A 27,126-nucleotide genomic window follows, 5' to 3' on the forward strand; every position below is an offset into this window, starting at 1 on the left:
ACACACACACATAAACTTACAAACACAAAAAAAAACTTACACACACACAAAAACTTACACACACATAAAAAGTTACACACACACACACGAAAACTTACACACACACAAAAATTTACACACACACACAAAAACTTACAAACACACAAAAAAAACTTACACACACACAAAAAACTTACACACACACAAAACTTACACACACACAAAAACTAACACACGCACAAAAACACACACACACACACAAAAACTTACACACACAAAAAATATTAAAAAAACACAAAAAAACTTAAAAAAACACAAAAACTTACAAACACACAAAAACTTAGACACACACAAAAAAAATAACACAAACAAAAAAAATAATACACACAAAAAACTTAAAAACAAAAAAAAACTTAAACGCACAAAAAAAAAATAAAACACAAAAAATTGCAAACACACAAAAACTTAGACACACACAAAAAATCTTACACACACAAAAAAAATGAAAAACAAACAAAAAATTACACACACACAAAAAATAACACATAAACACAAAATCTTACACACACAAAAAAACTTACACAGACAAAAAAACAAACAAATACAGAAAAAAAATTAAAAACACAAAAAAAAACTTACACACACACAAAAACTAACAAACACACACAAACTAACACACACACAAAAACTTACACACACACACAAAAATTAGACACACACAAAAAACTTAGACCCAAACAAAAATTTACACACACACAAAACTTACACACACAAAAAAACTAACACACACACAAAACTTACACACACAAAAACTTACACACACACAAAAACTTAGACACACACAAAAACTTACACACACACACACAAAGACTTACACAAACACAAAAACTTACACACAAAAACAAAACTTACACACACAAAAAAACTTACACACACACAAAAACTTACACACACACAAAAACTGTCACACACAAAAAAACTTACACACACACACACAAAAAATTACACACACACAAAAAAACTTACACACACACAAAAACTTACACACACACACACACAAAAAAAAACAAACACACAAAAAAACTTACACACACACAAAAACTTACACACACACAAAAACTTACACACACACACAAAAACTAAAAAAAATAAAACCTTAAATAAACAAAAAAAATTAAACATAAAAACAAAATTAGACACACACACAAAAACTTACACACACACAAAAAAACTTAAAAACACACAAAAACTTACACACACACACAAAAACTTACAAATACAAAAAAACATAAATACAAAAAAAAACTTACACACACAAAAACTTAAACACACACACAAAAACTTACACAGACACAAAAACTTACACACACAAAAACTTAACACACACATAAAAACTTAGACACACATAAAAACTTACACACACACACACAAAAACTTACACACACACAAAAACTTACAAGCACAAAAAAACTTACAAACAAAAAATAACTTATACAAAAACACAAAAACTCACACACACAAAAAAACTTAAACACACAAACAAAATTACACACTCAAAAACTTACACACAAAAAAAACCTGAAACACACACAAACAATAACACACACACATAAAAAAATACACACACGCAAAAACAAACACACACATAAAAAATAACACACACACAAAAAAACTGACACAAACAAAAACTCACACACACAAAAAAACTTACACAGAAAAAAAAAAATACAAACAAAAACAAACAAACAACCTAAAAAAATAGTACACACACACACAAAAAACTTAAAAACAAAAAAACATAGACACACACAGATAAAAATACCAACATACAAGAATACACACACACACAAAAACTAAAACCTACACAAGAAATTAAACGGCAAAAAAAAATTAAAACCACAAAAACACAAAAACTTACACACACAAACAAAAACTAACACACACACAAAAACTTAGAAACACACAAAAAAACTTACACACACACACAAAAACTTACACACACACAAAAACTTACACACACACAAAAACTTACACACACACATAAAAACAAACACACACACAAACACTAACACACACACAAAAAATAACACACACACAAAAACTTACACACACACACAAGAACTTACACACACACAAAAAATGACTCACACACAAAAAAAATTAAACACACAATAAAACTAAAACAAACAAAAAAACTTAAAAACACAAACTAACTTAAAACCACACAAAAATACTAAAAAAAACAAAAAAAACTTAAACACAAAAAAAAACTTACACACACACAAAAACTTACACATACACAAAAAACTTACACACACATAAGAACTTACACACACAAATACTTAAAAACACATAAAAACTTACACACACACACACACACACACACACACACACACAAAACTTACACACCCACAAAAACTTACACACACACACAAAAACTTACACACACACACAAAAACTAACACACACAAAAAAACTTACACACACAAAAAAACTAACAAACAAAAAAAAACTTACACACTCAAAAAAAATTACACACACAAAAAAACTTACACACACACAAAAACTTACCCAAACAAAAAAAAACTTACACACACACAAAAACTTACACACACACAAAAAAACTTACACACACACAAAAACTTACACACACACAAAAACTTACACGCACAAAAAAACTTACACACACACACGCAGAAACTTACAAACACACAAAAACTTACACACACACACAGAAACGTACACAAACATATAAACTTACACACAAACAAAAACTTAAACACACACAAAAACTTACACACACACACACACAAAAAAAAACTTACACACACAAAAAAACTTACACACACAAAAATTTACACACACACACAAAAACTTACATACACACAAAAACTTACACACACACACAAAAACTTACAAAAAAACAAAAAATAACACACACAAAAAAAATTAAACACACACAAAAACTTACACAAAAACAAAAAATTAAACAAAAACAAAAACAAACACAAACAAAAAAAATTAAACAAAAACAAAAAAAACTTAAAAAAAAAAAAAAAAATAAAACAAACAAAAAAAATAAAAAACAAAAAAAAACTTACATACACACAAAAACTTACACACACACAAAAACTTACACACGACACAAAAACTTATACACACACAAAAACTTTCACACACACAAAAACTTACAAACACACACAAAAACTTACACACACAAAAACTTACACACACACAAAAAATAACACACACATAAAAACTTACACACACACAAAAAATTACTCACACAAAAAAAACTTACACACACACAAAAAAACTTACACACACAAAAAAACTTAGACACACACACATAATCTTACACACAAACAAAAAATTACACACACAAAAAAAATTACACACACACACAAAAACTTACACACACACAAAAACTTACACACACACAAAAAAACTTACACACACACAAAAAATTACACACAAAAAAAAAATTACACAAACAAATAAACTTACACCAACAAAAAATAATAAAAAAAAAAAAAAAAAATAAAAAAAAAAAAAAAACTTACACACAAAAAAAAAACTTACAAATACACAAAAAATTACACTCAAAAAAAAACTAACACACAAAAAAACACTTACACACACACACAGAATTAAACACACACAAAAACTTAAACAAAAAAACTACAATAAGAAAAATAATTAAAATAAGATAAAAATATTAAAAACTAATAAAATAAAACAAAAACAAAAAAACTTACACACACACAAAAACTAGAAAACACACAAAAACTTACACACACACACAAAAACTTATACAAACACAAAAACTTACACACACACAAAAACTTACACACTCACAAACATTTACACACACACAAAAACACACACACACAAAAATTTACCCACACACAAAAAAACTTACGCACACACAAAAACTTACACACACACAAAAAAAACTTACACACACACAAGAACTTAAACACACACAAAAACTTACACACACAAAAAACTTACACACACACACGCAGAAACTAACACACACACAAAAACTTACACACACACAAACAGAAACTTACACACACACAAAAACTTACACACACACAAAAACTTACACACACACACACAAAAACTTACACACACAAAAAAACTTACACACACACAAAAAAACTAACACACACACAAAAACTTACACCCAAAAAAAAAATTACACACACACACAAAAACTAACAAAAACATAAAAATTTACACACACACACACAAAAACTCACACACACACAAAAACTTACACAAACATAAAAACTTAAGTACACACAAAAAATTACACAAACACAAAAAAAAACAAAAACAGAAAAACTAAAACACAAAAAAAAACATAAAAACACACAAAAAAATCTAAAAAAAACAAAAAAAACATACACACACAAAAAACTTACACACACACAAAAACTTACACACACACAAAAACTTACACACACATAAAAGCTTACACCCACAAAAAAACTTATACACACACAAAAACTTAAACACACAAAAAAAATTACACACACACAAAAACTTACACACAAAAAAAAAACTTAAACACACAAAAAAATACTTACAAAAAAAAAAATAATAAAAACAACACAAAAAATTACACACACACAAAAAAACTAACACAAACAAAAAAAACTTAAACAAAGACAAAAAATTACACACACACATAAGCTTACACACACACAAAAACTTACACACACACAAAAACTTACACACACACAAAAAAACTTACAAACACACAAAAACTTACACTCACAAAAAAAAAATTACACACAAAAACTTGCACACAAACAAAAAATTACAAACACACAAAAAAGCTAAACCACACAAAAAAACTTACACACAAACAAAAACATACAAACACACACAAAATCTAACACGCACACAAAAAAACTTACACACAAAAACTTACACACACACAAAAACTAAGACAAACACAAAAAAACTTAAAAACACACAAAAACTAACAAACAAACAAAAAATTACAAACAAAAACAAAATATTACAAAACACAAAAAATTAAACACACACAAAAACTTAAACAAACACGAAAAATTACACAAACACACAAAAACTTACACACACACAAAAACTTACACACACACAAAAAACTTACACACACACAAAACTTACACACACACAAAAACTTAGACACACACACAAAAACTTAGACACACACAAAAACTTAGACCCACACAAAAATTTACACACACACAAAAACTTGCACACACAAAAAAACTTACACACATACAAAAAATTACACACACACATAAAAACTTACACACACACAAAAACTTACACACACAAAAACTTACACACACACAAAAACTTAGACACACACAAAAACTTACACACACACACACAAAAACTTACATACACACAAAACTTACACACACAAGAAAACTTACACACACACAAGAAAACTTACACACACACAAAAACTTACACACACAAAAAAACTTACACACACAAAAACTTACAAACACACAAAAACTTACACACACACAAAACCTTACACACACACACAAAAACTTACACCCACAAAAAAACTTACACACACACAAAAACTTACACAAATAAAAACAAACTTACACAAACAAAAACTCTTAAAAAAACACAAAAACTTTCACAAACAACAACAAACAATACAGAAAACAAAAACATAAACAAACACAAACTCATACACACACACACAAAAATTTACACACACACACAAAAATACTTACACACACACAAAAACTTACACACACACAAAACTAAAAAACACACAAAAACTGAGACACATACAAAAAAACTTAGACACACACAAAAAACTTAAACCCACACAAAAACTTAAACACACAAAAAACATTAAAAAAACACAAAAACTTACACACAGACACAAACTTACACACACACACACATAAAAACTTACACACACAAAAAAACTTACACACACAAAAACTTACACACACACAAAAACTTAGACACACAAAAAAACTCACACACACACACAAAAAAACTTACATACACACAAAACTTACACACACAAGAAAACTTACAACCACACAAGAAAACTTACACACACAAAAAAACTTACACACACACAAAAACTAACACACACAAAAACTTATACACACACAAAAACTTACACACACACATAAAAACTTACATACACAAAAAAACTCACACACACATAAAAACTAAGACAAACACAAACACAAACACACACACAAACACACACAAAAACTCACACACAAAAAAAATTACAAACTCAAAAACTCTTACACACACACAAAAACTTACACACACAAAAACTTACACACACACACAAAAACTTACACACACACAAAAACTTACACAAACACACACACAAAAACTTACAAACACACAAAAACATACAAACACACACAAAAACTTACACAAAAACACAAACAAAAACTTACACACACACACACACAAACTTACACACACAGACACACACACAGAAAAACTTACACACACAGATACGAAACACACATAGAGACGACACACACATAGAGACAGCACACACACAGAGACGACAAACACACAGAGACGACACACACACAGAGACGACTTCCAATGTAAGAGCAAGCATAGAGTACGATCGCTATAGCCGCAAGCATATTTCATGTTGTCATAGATGGCAGCACACCTGCTCAGACACACACTCATAGTGAGAGACAGGCGAAAAGTTAGGTTATTTTAGGTTCCCTTAGGTTAGGTTAGGTGAGAGACATAAAAAGTTAGGTATATGGTTTGGTTAGGCTAGATTAAGTTAGGTTAGGTTAGGTTAAGTTAGGCTAGGTTAGGTTAGCCTACGTACACGCGCGTACGTAGGCTAACCTATCCTAACCTAACCTAACCTAACTTAATATAGCCTAGCCTAACCTAACCATACACCTAACTTTGCCTGTCTCTCACCTAACCTAACCTAAGTGAACCTAAAATAACCTAACCTTTTTGCCTATCTCTCACTATGAGTGTGTGTCTTAGCAGGTGTGCTGCCATCTATGACAACATGAAATATGCTTGCGGCTATAGCGATCGTAATCTATGCTTGCTCTTACTTTGCAAGTCGTCTCTGTGTGTGTGCTGTCTCTATGTGTGTGTCGTCTCTATGAGTGTTTGTATCTGTGTGTGTGTGTGTAAGTTTTTGTGTGTGTGTGTGTGTGTGTGTGTGTGTAAGTTTGTGTGTGTGTGTGTAAGTTTTTGTGTGTGTGTGTGTGTGTGTGTATGTTTTTTTGTGTGTGTAAGTTTTTGTCTGTGTGTATGTTTTTGTGTGTGTGTAAGTTTTTTTGTGTGTGTTAGATTTTGTGTGTGTGTGTAATTTTTTTTGTGTGTTTTAGTTTGTGTGTGTGTGTGTGTGTAATTTTATTTGTGTGTGTGTGAGTTTTTGTGTGTGTGTAAGTTTTTGTGTGTGTGTGTGTAAGTTTTTTTGTGTGTGTAAGTTTTTGTGTGTGTGTGTAAGTTTTTGTGTGTGTGTGTAAATTTTTGTGTGTGTGTAAGTTTATGTGTGTATGTGTGTAAGTTTTTATGTGTGTGTAAGTTTTTGTGTGTGTGTAAGTTTTTTTTTTGTTTAAGTTTTTGTGTGTGTGTAAGTTTTTGTGTGTGTGTAATTTTTGTGTGTGTTTAAGTTTTTATGTGTGTGTAAGCTTATGTGTGTGTGTGTAAGTTATTGTGTGTGTGTAAGCTTTTGTGTGTGTTTTAGTTTGTTTGTTTTTTTAATATTGTTTGTTTTTGTAAGTTTTTGTGTGTGTGTTAGATTTTGTGTTTTGGTTTTATTTTATTTTTGTGCGTATTTTTTTTTGTGTCTGTGTGAGTTTTTGTGTGTGTGTAAGTTTTTGTGTGTGTCTAAATTTGTGTGTGTGTCTAAGTTTCTGTATGTGTGTAAGTTTTGTGTGTGTGTAAGTTTTTTGTGTGTGTATGTTTTTGTGTGTGTGTAAGTTTTTTTGTGTGTGTGTATTTTTTTTTTTTCGTTTAAGTTTTTGTGTGTGTGTGTGTAAGTTTTTATGTGTCTCTAGGTTTTTGTGTGTGTGTAAGTTTTTATTTGTGTGTAAGTTTTTTGTGTGTTTGTAAGTTTTTTTGTGTGTGTTAGTTTTTTTGTGTGTGTAAGTTTATGTGTGTGTGTAAGTTTTTTTGTGTGTGTGTAAGTTTTTGTGTGTGTGTAAGTTTTTGTGTGTGTGTGTAAGTTTTTGTGTGTGTGTGTGTCTTTGTATGTGTGTAAGTTTTTGTGTGTCTATAAGTTTTTGTGTGTGTGTAAGTTTTTATGTGTGTATGTTTTTGTGTGTGTGTGTAAGTTTATGTGTGTGTGTGTAAGTTTTTGTGTGTGTGTGTAAGTTTTTGTGTGTGTGTAAATTTTCGTGTGTGTGTAAGTTTTTGTGTGTGTGTTTAAGTTTGTGTGTGTGTGTGTGTGTGTAAGTTTTTGTGTGTGTGTAAGTTTTTGTGTGTGTGTGTGTAAGTTCTTGTGTGTGTTTAAGTTTTTTGTGTGTGTGTAAGTTTTTGTGTGTGTAAGTTTGTGTGTGTTTTTTAGTTTTTTTGTTTGTGTCTTTTTTTTTGTGTGTTTTATTTTCTTTATGTGTTTAAGTTTTTTTGTGTGTGTGTGTAAGTTTTTGTGTGTGTGTAATTTTTTGTGTGTTTTTAAATTTTTTTGTGTGTTTTGTAAGTTTTTGTGTGTGTGTAAGTTTTTGTGTGTGTGTGTAAGTTTTTGTGTGTGTGTAATTTTTTGTGTGTGTGTGTAATTTTTTTTGTGTGTGTGTAAGTTTTTGTGTTTGTGTAAGTTTCTGTGGGTGTGTAAGTTTTTGTGTGTGTAAGTTTTTTTGTGTGTGTAAGTTTTTGTGTGTGTGTTCTTTGTGTGTGTGTAAGTCTTTGTGTGTGTGCCCATTTTGAAGTTGGAAAATATTAAATATGAATTTTTTGTGTTTTAAGTGTTTCATGACATTTTGATGTAAAAAAAAGTATTGCTTGGTGTTGAGATATCCAAAAAGCTGTAAAGTAAAGTTGTGGGTGAAAAGGATGGGTAATTCAAGTTGTAAAATGGGTTTAGGAAGGACATTAAGAAAAGAACTTGCTCTTAAATGCCCTTTGAAAAGTATTGCTTGGTGTTGAGGTATCCAAAAAGCTGTAAAGTAAAGTTGTGGGTGAAAAGGATGGGTAGTTCAACTTGTAAAATGGGTTTAGGAGGGACATTAAGAAAGGAACTTGCTCTGAAAAGCCTTTGAAAAGTATTGCTTGGTGTTGAGATATCCAAAAAGCTGTAAACTAAAGTTGTGTGTGAAAAGGATGGGTACTTCAATTTGTAAAATGGGTTTAGGAAGCACATTACGTAAAGAACTTGCTCTGAAATGCCTTTTGAAAAGTATTGCTTGATGTTGAGGTATCCAAAAAGCTGTAAAGTAAAGTTGTGGGTGAAAAGGATGGGTACTTCAACTTGTAAAATGGGTTTAGGAGGGACATTAAGAAAGGAACTTGCTCTGAAATGCCTTTGAAAACATTACATAAAATTAGGTTGTACTTAGGCTAAAACACTTGTGTTTTAAGTGTGTTTCATGACATTCTAAGATGTAAAAAAAAATAAAAAAAAAAATTGGTCACTACAAACATTATTTTTCTAATAGTAAAAGTTGCGACACACATATATATATCATCCCCATTTTTAAGTTGGAAAATATTAAATGTGAATTTTTTGTGTTTTAAGTGTGTTTCAAGACATTCTATGAGATGTAAAAAAACGTTAAAAAAAACTAAAAAAAAAAAAACTCAAAAAAGTTTTGGGGGGGAGGGTTGGTGGGAGGGGGGAGGTTGAGGGGTTGGAGGGAGGTTGGAGGGATAGGGTTGAGGGATAGGGGTAGGACTTGGGGCCCAAAAACTGTAAAGTAAAGTTGTGGGTGAAAAGGATGGGTACTTCAACTTGTAAAATGGGTTTAGGAAGGACATTACATAAAGAACTTGTTCTGAAAAATATATTCGAGGGGGAGCCAAAATTTGGGGGGCGAGGGCTCTTGTGTTTCTCAAGTCATCTTCTAAAATGACTGAAACTGGTTTGCCTAAATAATTCCCTAAAATGCCTAAAAAGGTTTCACCCAAACAATCCCTAAAATTTCTAAAATGGTTTCACCCAAATAATCTCTAAACATAATATCAGCGTGTTCCCTTTGTTTTGACATCCCTGCGCTGTCACATTTGAAATTCCTAGGAAACCCTTTCCCGTGTTAATCTTTTCATGTCTAAGATCAAAACATTCGCCCGGAAACAATTCTCCTGGACGAACACCAAAGACATTAATAAACTTCGCCTGGAAAAAATTCTCCTGGACGAACACCAAAGACATTAATAAACTTCACCCGGAGACATTTCTCGGAAACGTGTTCTCCCTGGGGATTCCATGCCCATATATGGTGCCCCGTCGGACTGACAGCACAGGTGTTCTCCCTAGGGACTCTATGCCCATATTTGGACTCCCGTCACGATCAATTGAGGCCTCTCTACTAATCTTCACTCTAGAGCTTGAAGACTGCCGTATAATTGAGGCCATAACAATAGCAGACAGGGGATAGATCATATGTCTGTTTGACCCCAGACATAATCTTGAAGAGACGCGTATCCCCATTTTCTATGCGCACTCAACATTCACTATCTTCATAGAGTGTAATTATCATTTTGAATAGTCTATCAAGTACTCCGTAATAATCAAAATCTTCCATAATCTTTCGATAAACAGAATCGAATTCCTTTTCAAAACCAGTGAAGAGAATGTGTATATTTTTTTGCCGCATTCCCTGAACTCTTCAACCATTTGTCTAAGAATGATCAGAGCAAGATTTACCAGGTCGAAATCCGTGTTTTTCTTCCCTGGGGTATGAGTCTAGGGATGTTCTTAGGCGTTGTAATAAGACTGTGGCCAGTATTTTACTAGGTACAGACGTTAAGCTGATGCTCCTCCAGTTGTCATAGATTAGCGCATCACACTTCTTGAAGACTTTGACCAGTATGACCCTGTTCCAATTTTTTGGGCATTTTTCGCTATCCCAGATGATCACTAAGAGAGCAGTCGGAACAGTTATATCTTCAGCATTTCTGCTGTAATCCCACCTACTCCAGAAGCACGTGCATTTTTCAACCTTTTCACAGCTCTCGTTACTTCTTCGGTGCTGGGGGGTCAGTCTTTTCGTCAATTAGAAAGAAAGGTCAGATCCACAACGTTTAATTAAAAAAGAAACTTGGTAAAAGTTGTATGATTTTTGGAATCGGTGGCTTCTAATGGCACAACTTTTTGTTTAATTAAGAAAATTAGAATTTCCAATAATTCCGCGCCTTTGTGCACGCAATTAACAAAAATAATCGAGAACAAAGAATTATGTTCAGTGTGAAGAAAACATCTACTTGGCAAACAGGAATTATTTTGTATTCAACAGCGGGACAGTAAAATGGGGACAAATGTATAATTGTTAATGAGGCTAGGCAGGTAAGTGAGTAGGGGGAGATATATTTTTTTATTTTATGCATAAAATATTTGACTATTTAGAAGTTGCCGTTGTCTTTTTCTCAGAGCAGGCTATTTCTTGTTAGTATTAAATATAAAAAAACAAGTTTTTTTTAACTGAAAGTAAGGAGCAACATTAAAGCTTGAAACGAAAAGTAATTATTCCGTATACGAAAGGGACTGTCTCCTCCTCAACGCCTCACTCTTTACGCTAAAGTTTTATATTGTTTTAAAAAATAGCGTTATGAGAAATAGTCTAAATTTAGCGTAAAGAGCGAGGCGTTGAGGAGGGGACAGCCCCTTTCATATACGGAATAATTTCTGTTCGTTTTAAGTTTTGATGTTGCTCCTTACTTTCAGTTTAAAAAACTTGTTTTTTTTTTATTTAATTTTTGAACATTTTTGAATTAATTCAGGTTTTGATTTTGGCTCACCGTACATGGATAATTAAAACAAAATTTGCATATTAATTTTACTTTTATTTGGTTAAATGGTTTTCTCGAAAGTTGTTTAATTTTATTTACGAATTTTTTTATTAGTAATAAATATACTCAACTTACGAATACGTTAGAACGAAATTCTTTATTAATTTTTTTTAATGAGTATATTAGGGGGTTCACCAACTAGTCAATACCTCGCTCTCTACGCTAAAGTTCGAATTTTTTTCCAATTCTTTAAAAATGACCCCTTAATCACAAAGGCCGTTAATTAGAATAAATAGCTCTTATGAAAGTACTAAAAATTCTTTGGCTTCAATAGCGAGGCAGTGACTAAGGGGCGAACACAATCATATACGCAATGATTTCTGTTCGTTTTAAGTTTTGATGTTGCTCCTTACTTTCAGTGGAAAAACTTATTTTTTTATTTAATTTCTGATCGTTTTTTTTAGATAATGCTGAGAAATCCTCCGCCCCCTTCATAGCAACGGCCCTTCCCCCATGAAAACTTCCTCCTTGGAAAGATCCTCACACGTATCCCTCGACCCCCCCCCCCGCTACCGGAAAAAATCGCTCCTGAAAACGTATGTATGCTTCCCAATAACCACTACTACATGTAAACATTGGGTAAACTTCCTAACTTCCAGCCCTCCCCCCGAGGACTTTGGGGAATTAGGGCATCCTAAAAGACATATTTATTATACTTTCGACTATGCTGAACAAAATGGCTATCTCAAAATTTTAATCGGGTGACTTTGGGAAAAAATCAGCGTGGGAGGGGGCCTAGTTGCCCTCCAATTTTTGGTCACTTAAAAAGGGCACTAGAACTTTTAATTTCCGTTTGAATGAGGCGTCTCACGATATTCTAGGACCACTGGGTTGATACGATCACCCCTGGAAAAAAGAAAAACAAACAAAACAAACAAACAAAAAACAGATAAACACGCATCCGTGATCTTTCTTTTGAAAAAAAAAAAAAATTCCACATTTTTGCAGATAGGAGCTCGAAACCTCTGCAGCAGGGTTCTCTGATACACTGAATCTAATGGTGTGATTTTCATTAAGGTTATGTAGCTTTTAGGGGGTGTTTCCCCCTGTTGTTGAAAATCAGGCAAATTTTCTCGGTCGCGTAACTTTTGATGGGTAAGACTAAAGTTGATGAAACTTATACGGTATATTTGAAATCAGGATTAAAATCAAATTCTTTTGATGCATCTATTGGTATCAAAATTTTGTTTTCTAGAGTTTCGGTTACTATTGAGCCGGGTCGCTCCTTACTTACAGTTCGGTACCACGAACTGTTTGATGGACTATTCTAAATATAACTCATGTCTATTAAAGTTATTGGTATAGGCTATATGTACATTGCTAGTTCACTCTTTTAGAAGTTGCCGTAGTCTTTTTTCACAGCACATGCAGTTTCTTTTTCTATTAATTATTGCAAATATAACTAATGTCTATTAAAATTATTTTCTTGTCTACTAGATGCTTTAACAAGCTTTAGCGACATCATTGTAATGGTTCTTTGGGCTCCCTAATAATGGGGAAACAAAACTAAAGAAGAAAATGGAATCAATTTGCTAAGACAGTAGATTTATATGTCCTTGTTTTATTCTTTCGTCTGTGTGACAGAAAGGCTTTTATTCATTCTTTTTATGCTTTAATGTTTGTTTTAAATATTTACTTTCACAGGCTATTTGGAGACACCAAGATTGCTTATAAATTTACTGCAATTCCCATACTCAGGCTTCACGACTCATGAATACAGTCCAAACAGGAGGAGGGGGAGGAGGGTCATTAAAAGGCGACAAGGAATACGAGGTAAGAATAGTTATTACCCTATCTTAAAGCTTTTCTTTATCTTTATGAAGAGGTGTAATTCTTATTGAACTCATCTTTTGTTAAATTAATGACACTGAAGGCATCGTATCAAAGCCAATATTGTAACAAGCTGATATAATATAAATTATGAAGAGCATTGTGTGTAAGAAGTTATTAGTTGTCAAGAATAAATGTTACTCTTTGACAACTCTTTCTACCCATATGGGTTTTAAACCTAGATCTTGCTTCTTTTTTCCCCTCACTGTTAATATGTGCAGGTATATCATAGGCAGCGTGTTAGCGCTGCCTAAGTAAAGAACGATGTGGGCACAATGTGTTTTTTTTTTTTTTTCTCGATACCCAGGCACTTAGTAACGAAGGAGTCGTCGTAGAAACTTCAAAACAGGCTCATTCGAATGGAAATTAAAAGGGCTAGTGCCCTTTTTAATAGTCAAAAGTGATTGGAGGGCAACTAGTCCCCCCCCGCGTCCAACTGTCCCCCAAACACATCCAATCAAAATTTTGAGGTAGCTAGTTTGTTCAGCGTAGTTGATTTCCAGATAGAAAATATGTTTTTGAGGAGGATACTCCTCCATAGCCCTTAGTGCAAGTGTTTTACGCTATGGCCTAAGGGTATAAAAGGTTTTTAAAGAAAGCTTTGTCTTAGAAGCTTCAAAACGGGCTCATTCGACTGTAAATTCAAAGGGCTAGTACTCTTTTTAACAGTCAAAAGTGATTCGAGGGCACTTCGCGCCACCCCCCCAACGCCCATCATTCCCCCAAACATATCCAATCAAAATTTTGAGATAGCCATTTTGTTCAGCGTACTTGATTTCCAGATAGAAAATATGTTATTGAGGAGGACACTCCACCACAACCATCAGGGCAATGGTTTTAAGTTATGCCCTGGGGGCATATAAGGATTTTATAGAAGGCTTTGTCGTAGAAACTTCAAAATAGGCTCATTCGATTGGAAATTCAAAGGGCTCGTACCCTTTTTAATAGTTGAAAGTGATTGGAGGGCAACTAGCCCCCCCCCCTCGCCGCTCATCCTCCCAAACACATCCAATCAAAATTTTGAGATAGCCATTTGGTTCAGCGTAGTGGATTTTAAGATAGAAAATATGTTTTTGAGGAGGACACTCCCCCACATCCCTCAGGGCAAGGGTTTTAAGTTATGCCCTGGGGGTATATAAGGTTTTTAAAAAAAATGTTGTCGTAGAAACTTCAATAGAAACTCATTCGACTGGAAATTCAAAGGGCTAGTACCATTTTAAATAGTTGAAAGTGACTGGAGGGCAATTAGCCCCCCCCCTCACCCATCAATCCTCAAAAAACATCCAATAAAAATTTTGAGATAGCCATTTTGCTCAGAGTAGTTCATTTCTAGACAAAAAAATTTTTTTGAGGAGAACACTCCCCCACAGCCCTCAGGGCAAGGATTATAAGTTATGCCCTGGGGGCATATAAGGTTTTTATTGAAATCTTTGTCGTAGAAACTTGAAAAACTGCTCATTCGATTTGAAATTCAAAGGACTAGTACCCTTTTTATTATTCAAAAGTGATTTGAGGGCACCTAACCCCCTCTCACGCCCACCTTTTCCCGAAACACATCCAATCAAAATTTTTAGATAGCCATTTTTTTCAACGTATTTGAAAGTTTTGGAAATTAGGTCTTTAAGAATGACAACCCCTCCCCCCACAGTCCTCAGGTCAAGGGTTTTAAGTTATGTCCTGGAGGCATATAAAGTTGCTATTGAAAGCGTTGTCGTAGAAACTTCAAAGCGGCTCATTCAATTGGGAATTGAAAGGGCTATTACCTTTTTTAATAGTCGAAAGTGATTGGATAGGGACTAACACCCCTCTCACGCCCACCATTTACCCAAACACATCGAATTAAAATTTTGAGATATCCATTTTGTTCAACGTAGTTGAAAGTTCTGGAAATTTTGTCTTTTAGGATAATAACCCCCTCAGAGCCCTCAGTGCAAGGGTTGTAAGTTATGCCCTGGGGGCATATACATTTTTATTGAAAGCGTTGTCTTAGAAACTTCAAAACAGGCTCATTCGATTGGAAATTGTAGTGGCTAGTGTCCTTTTTAATAGTCGAAAGTGATTTGAGGTCAACTAGCAACCCCCCCGCCCTGCCCATCAGTCCCCCTCACACATCCAATCAAAATTTTGAGATAGCCATTTTGTTCAGCGTAGTGGTTTTCCAGATAGAAAATAATTTTTTAGGAGGACACTCCCTCACAACCCTCAGGGCAAGGGTTATGCCCTGGGGGCATATAAAGTTTTTATTGAAAGCGTTGTTTTAAAAACTTCAAAACAGGCTCATTCGATTGGATATTGGAGTGGCTAGTGCCCTTTTTAATAGTCGAAAGTGATTGGAGGGCAACTAGCCCCCCCCCCACGCCCATCATTCCCCCAAACACATCCAATCAAAATTTTGAGATAGCCATCGTATTCACCGTAGTTGTTTTCGTGATAGAAAATATGTTTTTGAGGAGGACACTCCCCCACAACCCTCAGGGCAAGGGTTTTAAGTTATGCCCTGGGGGCATATACGGTTTTTATAGAAGGTGTTGTCCTAGAAACTTCAAAACAGGCTCATTCGATTGGAAATTCAAAGGGCTAGTACCCTTTTTAATAGTCGAAAGTTATTGGAGGGCAACGAGCCCTCCACCCACGCCCATCATTCCCCCAAACACATCCAATCAAAATTTTGAGATAGCCAGTTTGTTCAGCGTAGTTGATTTCCAGATAAAAAATATGTTTTTGAGGAGGTTTTTACACAAACCTCCTCCCTCCCATTTGCCCATTTTGCTTAAAAACTAAATGTTGCCTTAAGATTAAATCAAAATGCAGTGTGATATTGCTAATTCCAAACAAGGCATCTTAGCAGTATCCCAAGAATGACTGAGGGTATTATATTCGGACTTTCGAGGCTAATTCTGCTCTTAAAATTTAACCAAATCAAAATATTGTAAGTGTATCCAAGCTATCAAAGAGAGTAAACAGATTTTTTTGCCAATGGTATCAAGTTTCCATTTCAGGTCAAATAGAGGAGGTATGAAACTAAGTTAAACAGTACTATTTGTGTCCAGATTTTTAAGATGGTGTATGTTGTTAAAATTGCTGAAAATTTTTCTCCAGCATACAAATAGCAGGCCAAACTATAAAGTCTTAAAAAGCGAAAAGATTAAAAGTGTTATTTTCTTTTTCCCTGAAAAGACTATGTCAATATAAAACGAACAGAAATTAATTAAAAAAACTTTTCCCACAAAATGAGTTTTTCAAAGAAAAGTAAAGAACTCCATTAAACAAAAAATGAGCAAAAATAAAATCAAATAATCTACCAAGCTCGAAACTACCACAAATCTGCATCGATAAACAAATGAAACCCAAAACGAAAAGAAATTACAAACCCCCTATAACCGAGTCAAGCTCAAAACGAGCAGAAATTAACATAAGTTGAGTGCAAAACCCCTATGCCTTTCCAAGGCCAGAACAAAATTCGCACTTTACTGAAAAAATACAAATGAATGTGCATTGTCAGCTTAATATACATATACTGATATTTAGTAATCAAAATCTAAAAATTATTTGATTTATTAAAGTTGTAAAAGTAAAAACATTTATATATTTTTCAGTATAGTGCAAATTTTGTTCTGGCCTTGGCTAGGCATAGAGGTTTTTGCGCCCAACTTATGTTAATTTCTGCTCGTTTTGAGTTTGACTCGGTTATTTTTTGTAATTTCTGTTCGTTTTGGGTTTCATTTATTTATTGATGCTGATTTTTGGTAGTTTCAAGCTTGGTAGATTATTTGAATTTATTTTTACTCATTTTTTGTTTAATGGAGTTCTTTACTTTTCTTTGAAAAACTTATTGTGTGGAAAAAGTTTTTTTAATTAAATATCAAAGATTCCAGTTCAAAACAAATAAAAATTACAAGTATTACTTATCAGCCTATAATACAATTATTTATGAAACTTTTACAAATAAACCAACTATTGACATATCCCTGTATTTGTAGAATTATACTAAACTAGTGCTTTACTCAAAACACAAAGCACCTGCATAAGAAAGCAGTTTTGTTGTTTTTAGGGGCCCAAAAATCATTCTGTTGTCCGTAGGAAACAACAAACTAATCTATAACGCTTTCCTTATCCTAAATACGTATTCTTCGAGTGATGATATCGGTAACTTTTAGCATATAACTTAAATCCTCCAGAAAATTTAAGCAAAAAAGAAATGTTAATCTAGTAACACGAATCTCGTTAAACAACAGACATAAATAACAGACTGATTCATCTAGCAACTGGTTGGTCTTACAAGCTGCAACATCAATAGCTAATAAAATTATATCTTAAATTTTAGAAACACATTTTCGTATTGCTCAAAATACAAAACTAATCAACAACAATACAAATTCCTAGAATCTAATTATTTCTGTCTGTTTTCCTAACACTGCTAAGACGCTTAACTTCGTACTTTTCTTGAAAATAATAAAAGACAATCAAGCAGTTTGTGGAAACAAACCACATGCTAAGAGCGACTCAGTCCAGTTGTAGCTGAAACTCTAAAAGTAGAAAGGCCTCAATTGATCGTGATACCCACCCCTGCTGCCATCTACAATTTAGTCTAACTCTGTCAGTACACCAAATAAGGACATAGAGTCCCTAGGGAGAACACGTGGTTAATGGGGTCAATGACCTCTTTTTCCAAGGTCGATTTATTTGTTGTTTTGGTCAAGTGCACGCTCGAGGTGAATGTCAAGGTGTCCAGAAATAGGAAACAGTTAGATCACACGTGACAGGTGATGTCATGGTTGATTGATTGTCAAGAAAGGGGAATTAATTTGTTGTTTCTAAGGAGAATTATTGATTCAACAAAGGGGAATTAATTTGTTGTTTCTAAGGGGAATTATTGATTCACGAAAGGGGAATTAATTTGTTGTTTCTAAGGGGAATTATTGATTCAAGAAAGGGGAATTAATTTGCTGTTTCTATGGGGAAGGTGGGGATGAGACATATTGACTGTGTAATTGAAGGAAGAGAAGTCCCAAGAAATTGTTTACTTTATCGGTAGAACCCTATCAGGAGCTCGTGACGGGAATCCATATATGTGCAAAGAATGACGTAATTAGCTAGAAAAAATGGATTTCTGAGAAATTGATTACATAATCCGTAGAACCCTATCAGAAGGTCATGACGGGAATCCATTTATGAGCATATAATGACGTAATCAAGGGGGACAAATGGATTTCTGTGAAATTGATTACATAATCGATAGAACCCTATCAGAAGGTCATGACGAGAATCCATTTATGGACATAGAATGACGTACTCGACTAAGACAATTGTGTTTCTGAGAAATTGATTAAATAATCGGTAGAACCCTATCAGGAGGTCCTGACGGGAATCCATTTATGGGCATAAAATGGCGTAATCAACTATACAGTTTTTGGTTACCTCAACACCAAGATATACTTTTCAAAGACCATTTCAGAGCAAGTTACTTTCTTAATGTCCCTCCTAAACCCATTTCACAACTTGAAGTACTTATATTTTTCACCCAAAACTATACTTTACAGCTTTTTGGATACCTCAACACCAAGAAATACTTTTCAAAGACCGTTTCAGAACAAGTTACTTTCTTTATGTCCCTCCTAACCCCATTTTTAAACTTTACCAACCTATCTTTTTAACCCACAACTATCAATTAGAGATAATTTTATACATCAACACAAAGAAATACAATTAAAAGAAAAATACACACAAAGATACATTCCAAATGTAGCTTATAAACCCAATTTAAACTTCGAAATAAATCTCAAGTTCACCCAAACCTATACACTACATCTTTTTGGATACCTCAACACCAAGAAATACTTTTCAACGCCCATTTCACAGCAAGTTACTTTGCAAATGTCCCTCCTAAACCCATTTTGCAACTTGGATTACTTATCTTTTTCACCCACAACTATACTTTACAGCTTTTTGGATTTCTCAACACAATGAAATAGTTTTCAAAGACCATTTCAGAGCAAGTTACTTTCTTACTGTCCCTCCTAAACCCATTTTCAAACTTGTAGTACTTATCTTTTTCAACCACAACTATACTTTGCAGCTTTTTGGATACCTCAACACCAAGAAATACTTTTCAATGACCATTTCAGAACAAGTTACTTCCTAATGTCCCTCATAAGTCCATTTTTCAACTTGAAGTACTTATAGTTTTCAACAAAAACTATACTTTACAGCTTTTTGGATAGCTTAACACCAAGAATTACTTTTCAATGACAATTTAAGTGCAAGTTAATTTCTTAATGTCACTCCTAAACCCATTTTCCAACTTGCAGTAGTTATCTTTTTCACCCACAACTATACTTTACAGCTTTTTGCATACCTCAACACCAAGAAATACTTTTCAAAGACCATTTCAGAGCAAGTGACTTTCTTAATGTCCCTCCTAAACCCATTTTCCAACTTGAAGTACTTATCTTTTTCACCCACAACTATACTTTACAACTTTTTGGATACCTCAACACCAAGAAATACTTTTCAATGACCATTTCAGAGCAAGTTACTTTTTTAATGTCCCTCCCCACAACTATACTTTACAGCTTTTTGGATACATCAACAACAAGAAATAATTTTAAAAGACCATTTTAGATCAAGTTCCTTTATTATTGTCCCTCATAATCCAATTTTACAACTTAAAGTACTTTTATTTTTCACCCACAACAACAGTTAGCTGCTTTTTGGATACCTCAACACCAAGAAATACTTTCCAAAGACGATTTCAGAGCAAGTTACTTTCTTACTGTCTCTCCCAAAGACATTTTACAAATTGAATTACTATCTTTTTCAAACACAACTATAATCTAAAGATGTATGTATACATCATAACCAAGAAATAATCTTAAAAGACCATTTCTGAGCAAGTTACTTTCTTAATGTCCCTCCTAAACCCATTTTCCAACTTGGAGTACTTATCTTTTTCACCCACAACTATACTTTACAGCTTTTTGGATACCTCAACACAATTAAATAATTTTAAATGAACATATCAGATAATGTTTAATTATTAAAGTAACTACTAAAATAAAATTCAAAATAGAATTAATTATATTTTTCATCCACAACTATACTTTACAGCTTTTTGGATAACTAAAAACCAAGAAATAATTTTTAAAGACCCTATCAGAGAAAGTTATTTTATTAATGTCCCTAAAACACCAAAGTTCCATCTAGAAGAACAAATCTTTGTAACCCAAAAATATACAAAACAGATATTATTTGACAAAAACTAACAGATGAAAAGTACAAATACAAATTCAGAGATATTTACTATATAACTGTACATTCTTTAACCATTTTACATGATTAAGTTGATATCATATTCAACCACAACATAACATTCAAGCTTATTGGTTACATCAACACCAAGAAATACTATTCAAAGACCATTTCAGAGCAAGTTACTTTATTAATGTCCCTCCTAAACCCATTTTCCAACTTGTAGTACTTACCTTTTTCACCCAAAACTATACTTTACAGCTTTTTGTATAAATAATAACAAAGAAATACTTTTCAAAGACCATTTCAGAGCAAGTTACTTTCTTAATGTCCCTCCTAAACCCATTTTCCAACTTGAAGTACTTATGTTTTTCACTCAAAACTATACTTTACAGCTTTTTGGATACCTCAACACCAAGAAATACTTTTCAAAGACCATTTCAGAGCAAATTACTTTCTTAATTTCACTCCTAAACCCATTTTCCAACTTGAAGGACTTATCTTTTTCACCCAAAGCTATACTTTACAGCTTTTCGGATACCTCATCACCTAGAAATACTTTTCAAATGACAATTTAATAGAACTTTAAATTCTTAATGTCACTTATAAACCCATTTTCAAACTTGAAATACTTATCTTTTACACCCAAACCTATACTTTAAAGCTTTTTGTATACCACAACACAAACAAATACTTTTCAAATACCATATAAGAGCAAGATACATTCTAAATTACACTCCTAAACCCATTTTCCAACTTGAAATGCTTATCTTTTTCAACCACATCTATACTATACAACTATTTGGATACCTCAACACCAAGAAATACTTTTCAAAGACCATTTCAGAGCAAGATACTTTCTTAGTGCCCCTTCTAAACCCATTTTCAAACTTTAAGTACTTATTTTTTCACCCACAACTATACTTTACAGCTTTTTGGATACCTCAACACCAAGAAATACTTTTCAAATGACATTTCAGAGCAAGTTACTTTCTTAATGTCCCTCCTAAACCCATTTTCCAACTTGAAGTACTTATCGTTTTCACCCACAACTATACTTTACAGCTTTTTGGATAACTCAACACCAAGAAATACTTTTCAAAGACCATTTCAGAGCAAGTTTCTTTCTTAATGTCCCTCCTAAACCCATTTTACAACTTCAAGTACTTATCTTTTTCACCCATAACTATACTTTAAAGCTTTTTGGATACCTCAGCACCAAAAAATACTTTTCAATGACCATTTCAGGCAAGTTACTTTCTTAATGTCCCACCTAAACCCATTTTCCAACTTGAAGTACGTATCTTTTTCACCCACAACAATACTTTACAGCTTTTTGGATACCTCAACACCAAGAAATACTTTTCAAAGGCCATTTCAGAGCAATTTAGTTCCTTAATGTCGCCACTAAACCCATTTCCCAACTTGAAGTACGTATCTTTTTCACCCACCAATATACATTACAGATTTTTTGTTACTTCATAACCAAGAAATGCTTTTCAAATGCCATTTTAGAGCAAGTTGCTTTCTTTATATCCCACATAAAACCTGGTCCAATATTTAAGTGCTTTTACTTTTCATCCCCAACTAGGAATTACAGATTTTCTGAGAACTTATAAACAAGTAATACTTTGCAAATACAATTTAAGATTAATCTTCACTCTTTATGCCCCTACTAAACCAATTTTTCCAACTTGAAGACATTAAATTATTAACCAGAAAATAAACTCTCCAGATATTTTGAAAAATCAAAACCAATTAATACTTTTCAATAAAAATTTCAGAGTGAGTTACTTTCTCTATATCCCTCTTACACCCATGGTCCCTCTGTGATTTACGAAATACGGCAACAACAACGATTCAGTAAATCAATTATTTTCCCTAAACCCTATACTTGTTTTGAACCATTTGTGAGCAAGTTTATTTCTTATTGTCCCTCCTAAACCAATTTTCAAACTAGGAATACGTATTTTTCACCCAAAACTATACTTTACAGCTTTTAGGATACCTCAACACCAAGAAATACTTTTAAAAGACAATTTCAGAGCAAGTTAATTTCTTTTATTCCCTCCTAAACCCATTTTTCAAATTGAAGTACTTATATTTTTCTTCCAGAGATATACATCAAAGCTGTTTGGATACCTCAACACCAAGAAATACTTTCCAAAGACCATTTCAGAGCAACTTTTTTTCTTAATGCCCTCCTAAACCCATTTTCCAACTTGAAGTACTTATCTTTTTCACCCACAACTATACTTTACATCTTTTTGTATACCTAAAAAAGTAGTAATACTTTAAATAGCACAAGTATTTTCTATTTTATTTCTTTCTGTCTCTCCTAAATAAATTTTACAACTTGAAATACTTATCTATTTTACCCGCAACTATACGTTACAGCTTTTTGGATACCTCAACACCATGAAATACTTTTCAAAGACAATGTCAGAGCAAGTTACATTCTTAAGGTCCTTCATAAACCCATTTTCAAAATTGAATTACTTATATTTTTCACCAACAACTATATTTTAAAGCTTTTGGATAACTCAACACCAATAAATAATTTTAAAATTACTTGTAAGAGCAAGTTCCTTCCTTAATATCACTCCTAAACCCATTTACCAACTTGAAATATTTATCTTTTTTACCCACAACTATAATTTACAGCTTTTTGGATACATCAACACCAATAAATTCTTTTCAAAATCCATTTCAGAGCAAGTTACTTTCTTAATGTCCCTCCTAAACCCATTTTCCAACTTGAAGTACCTATCTTTTTCACCCACAACTATACTTTACTGCTTTTTGTATACCTCAAGACCAAGAAATACTTTTAAATGACCATTTCAGAGAAAATTAATTTCTTAATGTACTCCATAAACACAAGTTCCAACTTTAATGAGTTATGTTTTTCACAAACAACTATACTTTAAAGATTTTTGGATACCTCAACACCAAGAAATACTTTTCAAAGACCATTTCAGAGCAAGTTACTTTCTTAATGTCCCTCCTAAACCCAACTTCCAACATGAAGTACTTATCTTTTTCACCCACAACTATACTTTACAGCTTTTTGGATACCTCAACACCAAGAAATACTTTTCAAAGACCATTTCAGAGCAAGTTACTTTCTTAATGTCCCACATAAACCCATTTTCCAACTTGAAGTGCTTATCTTTTTCACCCACAACTATACTTTACAGCTTTTTGGATACATCAACACCAAGAAATACTTTTCAAAGACCATTTCAGAGCAAATTACTTTCTTAATGTCCCTCCTAAACTCATTTTCCAACTTGAAGTACTTATCTTTTTCACCCACAACTATACTTTACAGTTTTTTGGATACATCAACACCTAACATTAAGTTAGGTTAGGTTAAGTTAGGTTAGGCTAGGTTAGCCTACATACGCGCGCGTACGTAGGCTAACCTAGCTAACCTAGGCTAACCTAACTAAATCTAACCTAACTTAATCTAGTCTATCCTAACCAAACAATTCACTTAACTTTTTGCCTGTCTTTCACCTAACCTAACCTAAGTGAAACGTGGGTAAGATAACCTACCTTAACTTAACCGAAACTAATTTAATCGATACTTAACGATATAGATCATGGTTTTGATACATCTAATAGATTGTACAGTTTATTAGTGGGTGAAAAAGATCAGTACACACATATGGAAATTTGGTTTAGGAGGGACAGTAAGAAAGGAACTACATCTTACATCGTCTTTAAAAAGTATTTCTTGGTGTTGAGGTATCCAAAAAGCTGTAAAGTATAGTTGTGGGTGAAAAACAAAAGTACTTCAAGTTGGAAAATGTGTTGAGTCGGGACATTAAGGAAGTAACTTGCTCTCAAAGGGTCATAGAAAATTAGTTCTGGTTACTGAGGTATCCAAAATGCTATAAAGTATACCTAAGAATTAGTACCCAAAGAATTTCAAGTGGGAAAGTAGGTGAAGTAGGGAAAGTAAGAAAGAAACATCCTCAAAGTTTGTACTAGACATGTGTTTCGGATATTATATTGACACACAAATCTGTCCTCGAACGTTGATGGATAATATGTAAAGAATTTAATGTGTGAAATTGGGTGAGTAGGTTAAAAAAAATAGTGACGTGCTCTGACATGGCATTTCAAAAATATTTAATTGAGATGAGGAAACAAAAAAACTTTAATGACAAGGGGAGGGTAAAAGTCATAATTGCTTAAACATTTGTAATTGTTTTAAGATGTACATTTATTATTGTAGGTTCTATGTATTTCCTTGTGTTTTGTATTTCTTTTTGTTGTGGCTTACAAACTTCTTTAAAGTTTAGTTGCGGGTGAAAAAAGTAATTAATTCAAGTTGGAAAATGGGTTTATGAAGGACATTAAAAAATTAGCTTGCTCTGAAATTGTATTTGAAAAGTATTTCTTGGTGTTGAAGTATTCAAAAAAGCTGTAAATTACATTTTTGGGTGAAAGACATAAGTATTTCAAGTTGGAAAATGGGTTTAGGAGAGATATTTAGAAAGCTACTTGCTCTGAAATGGTCTTTGAAAACTATTTCTTGGTTTTGAGGTATCCAAAAAGCTGTAAAGTGTAGTTATGGTTTAAAATGATAAGTATTTCAATTTGGAAAATGTGTTTAGGAGAGAGCTTCAGAAAATAACGCTCTATGTAAGGGACTTTGAAATGTAGTTATTTTCGTTGAGGCAACCGAAAAGCTGTTAAGTATAGTTTTGGATGAATATGATAAGTATTTCAAGCTGGAAAATTGTCTGAGATGAAGTGTTATGAAAAAATGTTGCACATTCATGGCTTAAGATAAGAAGATCCTGGTATAGTGGCAACCAAAAAAGCTTTAGTGAAAATTTTGGGGTGAAAGAGATAAGTACTTCAAGTTGGAAAATGGGTTTAGGAGGAACATTAAGAAAGTAACTTGCTCTGAAATGGTCATTGAAAATTAATTCTTGGTTTTGAGGTATCCAAAAAGCTGTACACTTTAGTTGTGGTGAAAAAGATAAGTGCTTTAAGTTGGAAAATGGGTTTAGGAGGGACATTAAGAAAGTAACTTGCTCTGAAATGGTCTTTGAAAAGTATTTCTCTGTGTTGAGGTATCCAAAAAGCTGTAAAGTATAGTTGTGGGTGAAAAAGATAAGTACTTCAAGTTGGAAAAATGGGTTTAGGAGGGACATTAAGAAAGTAACTTGCTCTGAAATGGACTTTGAAAAGTATTTCTTGGTGTTGAGGTATCCAAAAAGCTGTAAAGTATAGTTGTGGGTGAAAAAGATAAGTACTTCAACTTGTACAATGTGATTATGAGTTATATCATGATATCAACGCTCTGATATGGTCTTTGATAATTGTTTCTAGGTATTTAGGTATCCAAAAAGCTGCAATAGGTGAAAAAGATAAGTGTTTCAAGTTGGAAAATGGGTTTAGGAGGGACATTAAGAAAGTAACTTGCTCTGAAAATTACTTTGTAAGTATTTCTTGGTTTTGAGGTATCCAAAAAGCTGTAAAGTATTGTTGTGGGTGAAAAAGATACGTACTTCAAGTTGGAAAATGGGTTTAGGAGGGACATTTACAAACTAACGTGCACGGATATTGTCATTTAACAGTATTTCTTGGTTTTGGGTATACAAAAAGCTGTAAAGTATAGATGTGTATGTAAAAGATAAGTACTTCATGTTGTAAAATGGGTTTAGGAGGGATATTAAGAAAATAACTTGCTCTGAAATGGTCTTTGAAAAATATTTCTTGGTGTTGAGGTATCCGGAAAGCTGTGAAGGATAGCTGTGAGAGTATATGGTATGTTCTACAATCTGGAAAATGTGTTGAAGAACGACCTTAAGTAACGTACATTCTCTGAAATGTGATTTGAAAATAATATCTCGGGGCTGAGGTACGCCAATAGCATTACAGAATATTTGTGGATGTCAAAGATCTTTACTTCAAGATGGGAAATGGGTTTTGTAGGGACGTTAAGAAAGTAATTTACTCTGAAATGGTCTTTGAAAATTATTTCTTGGTGTTGAGGTATCCAAAAAGCTCTAAAGTATAGTTACGGGTAAAAAACATAAGTACTTC

At 33.1% G+C, this 27,126-nt stretch overlaps 1 protein-coding gene across 1 annotated transcript in view; it reads left to right on the forward strand.

Moving 5' to 3' along the window:
- LOC148945236 (A-type potassium channel modulatory protein DPP6-like) overlaps positions 1–27,126 on the forward strand; it is a 420,942-nt gene that overhangs the window by 130,819 nt on the left and 262,997 nt on the right. Inside the window, exon 2 of the mRNA XM_089098982.1 lies at positions 13,624–13,752. Within this exon, the coding sequence (XP_088955108.1) occupies positions 13,690–13,752 (63 nt within the window). The 5' untranslated portion in view covers positions 13,624–13,689. The remainder of the gene's footprint in view (positions 1–13,623; positions 13,753–27,126) is intronic.

The sequence above is a fragment of the Artemia sp. Qi Xiang Cuo genome, chromosome 13, assembly GCF_049724085.1.
Source record: "Artemia sp. Qi Xiang Cuo chromosome 13, ASM4972408v1, whole genome shotgun sequence".
Taxonomy (NCBI): domain Eukaryota; kingdom Metazoa; phylum Arthropoda; class Branchiopoda; order Anostraca; family Artemiidae; genus Artemia; species Artemia sp. Qi Xiang Cuo.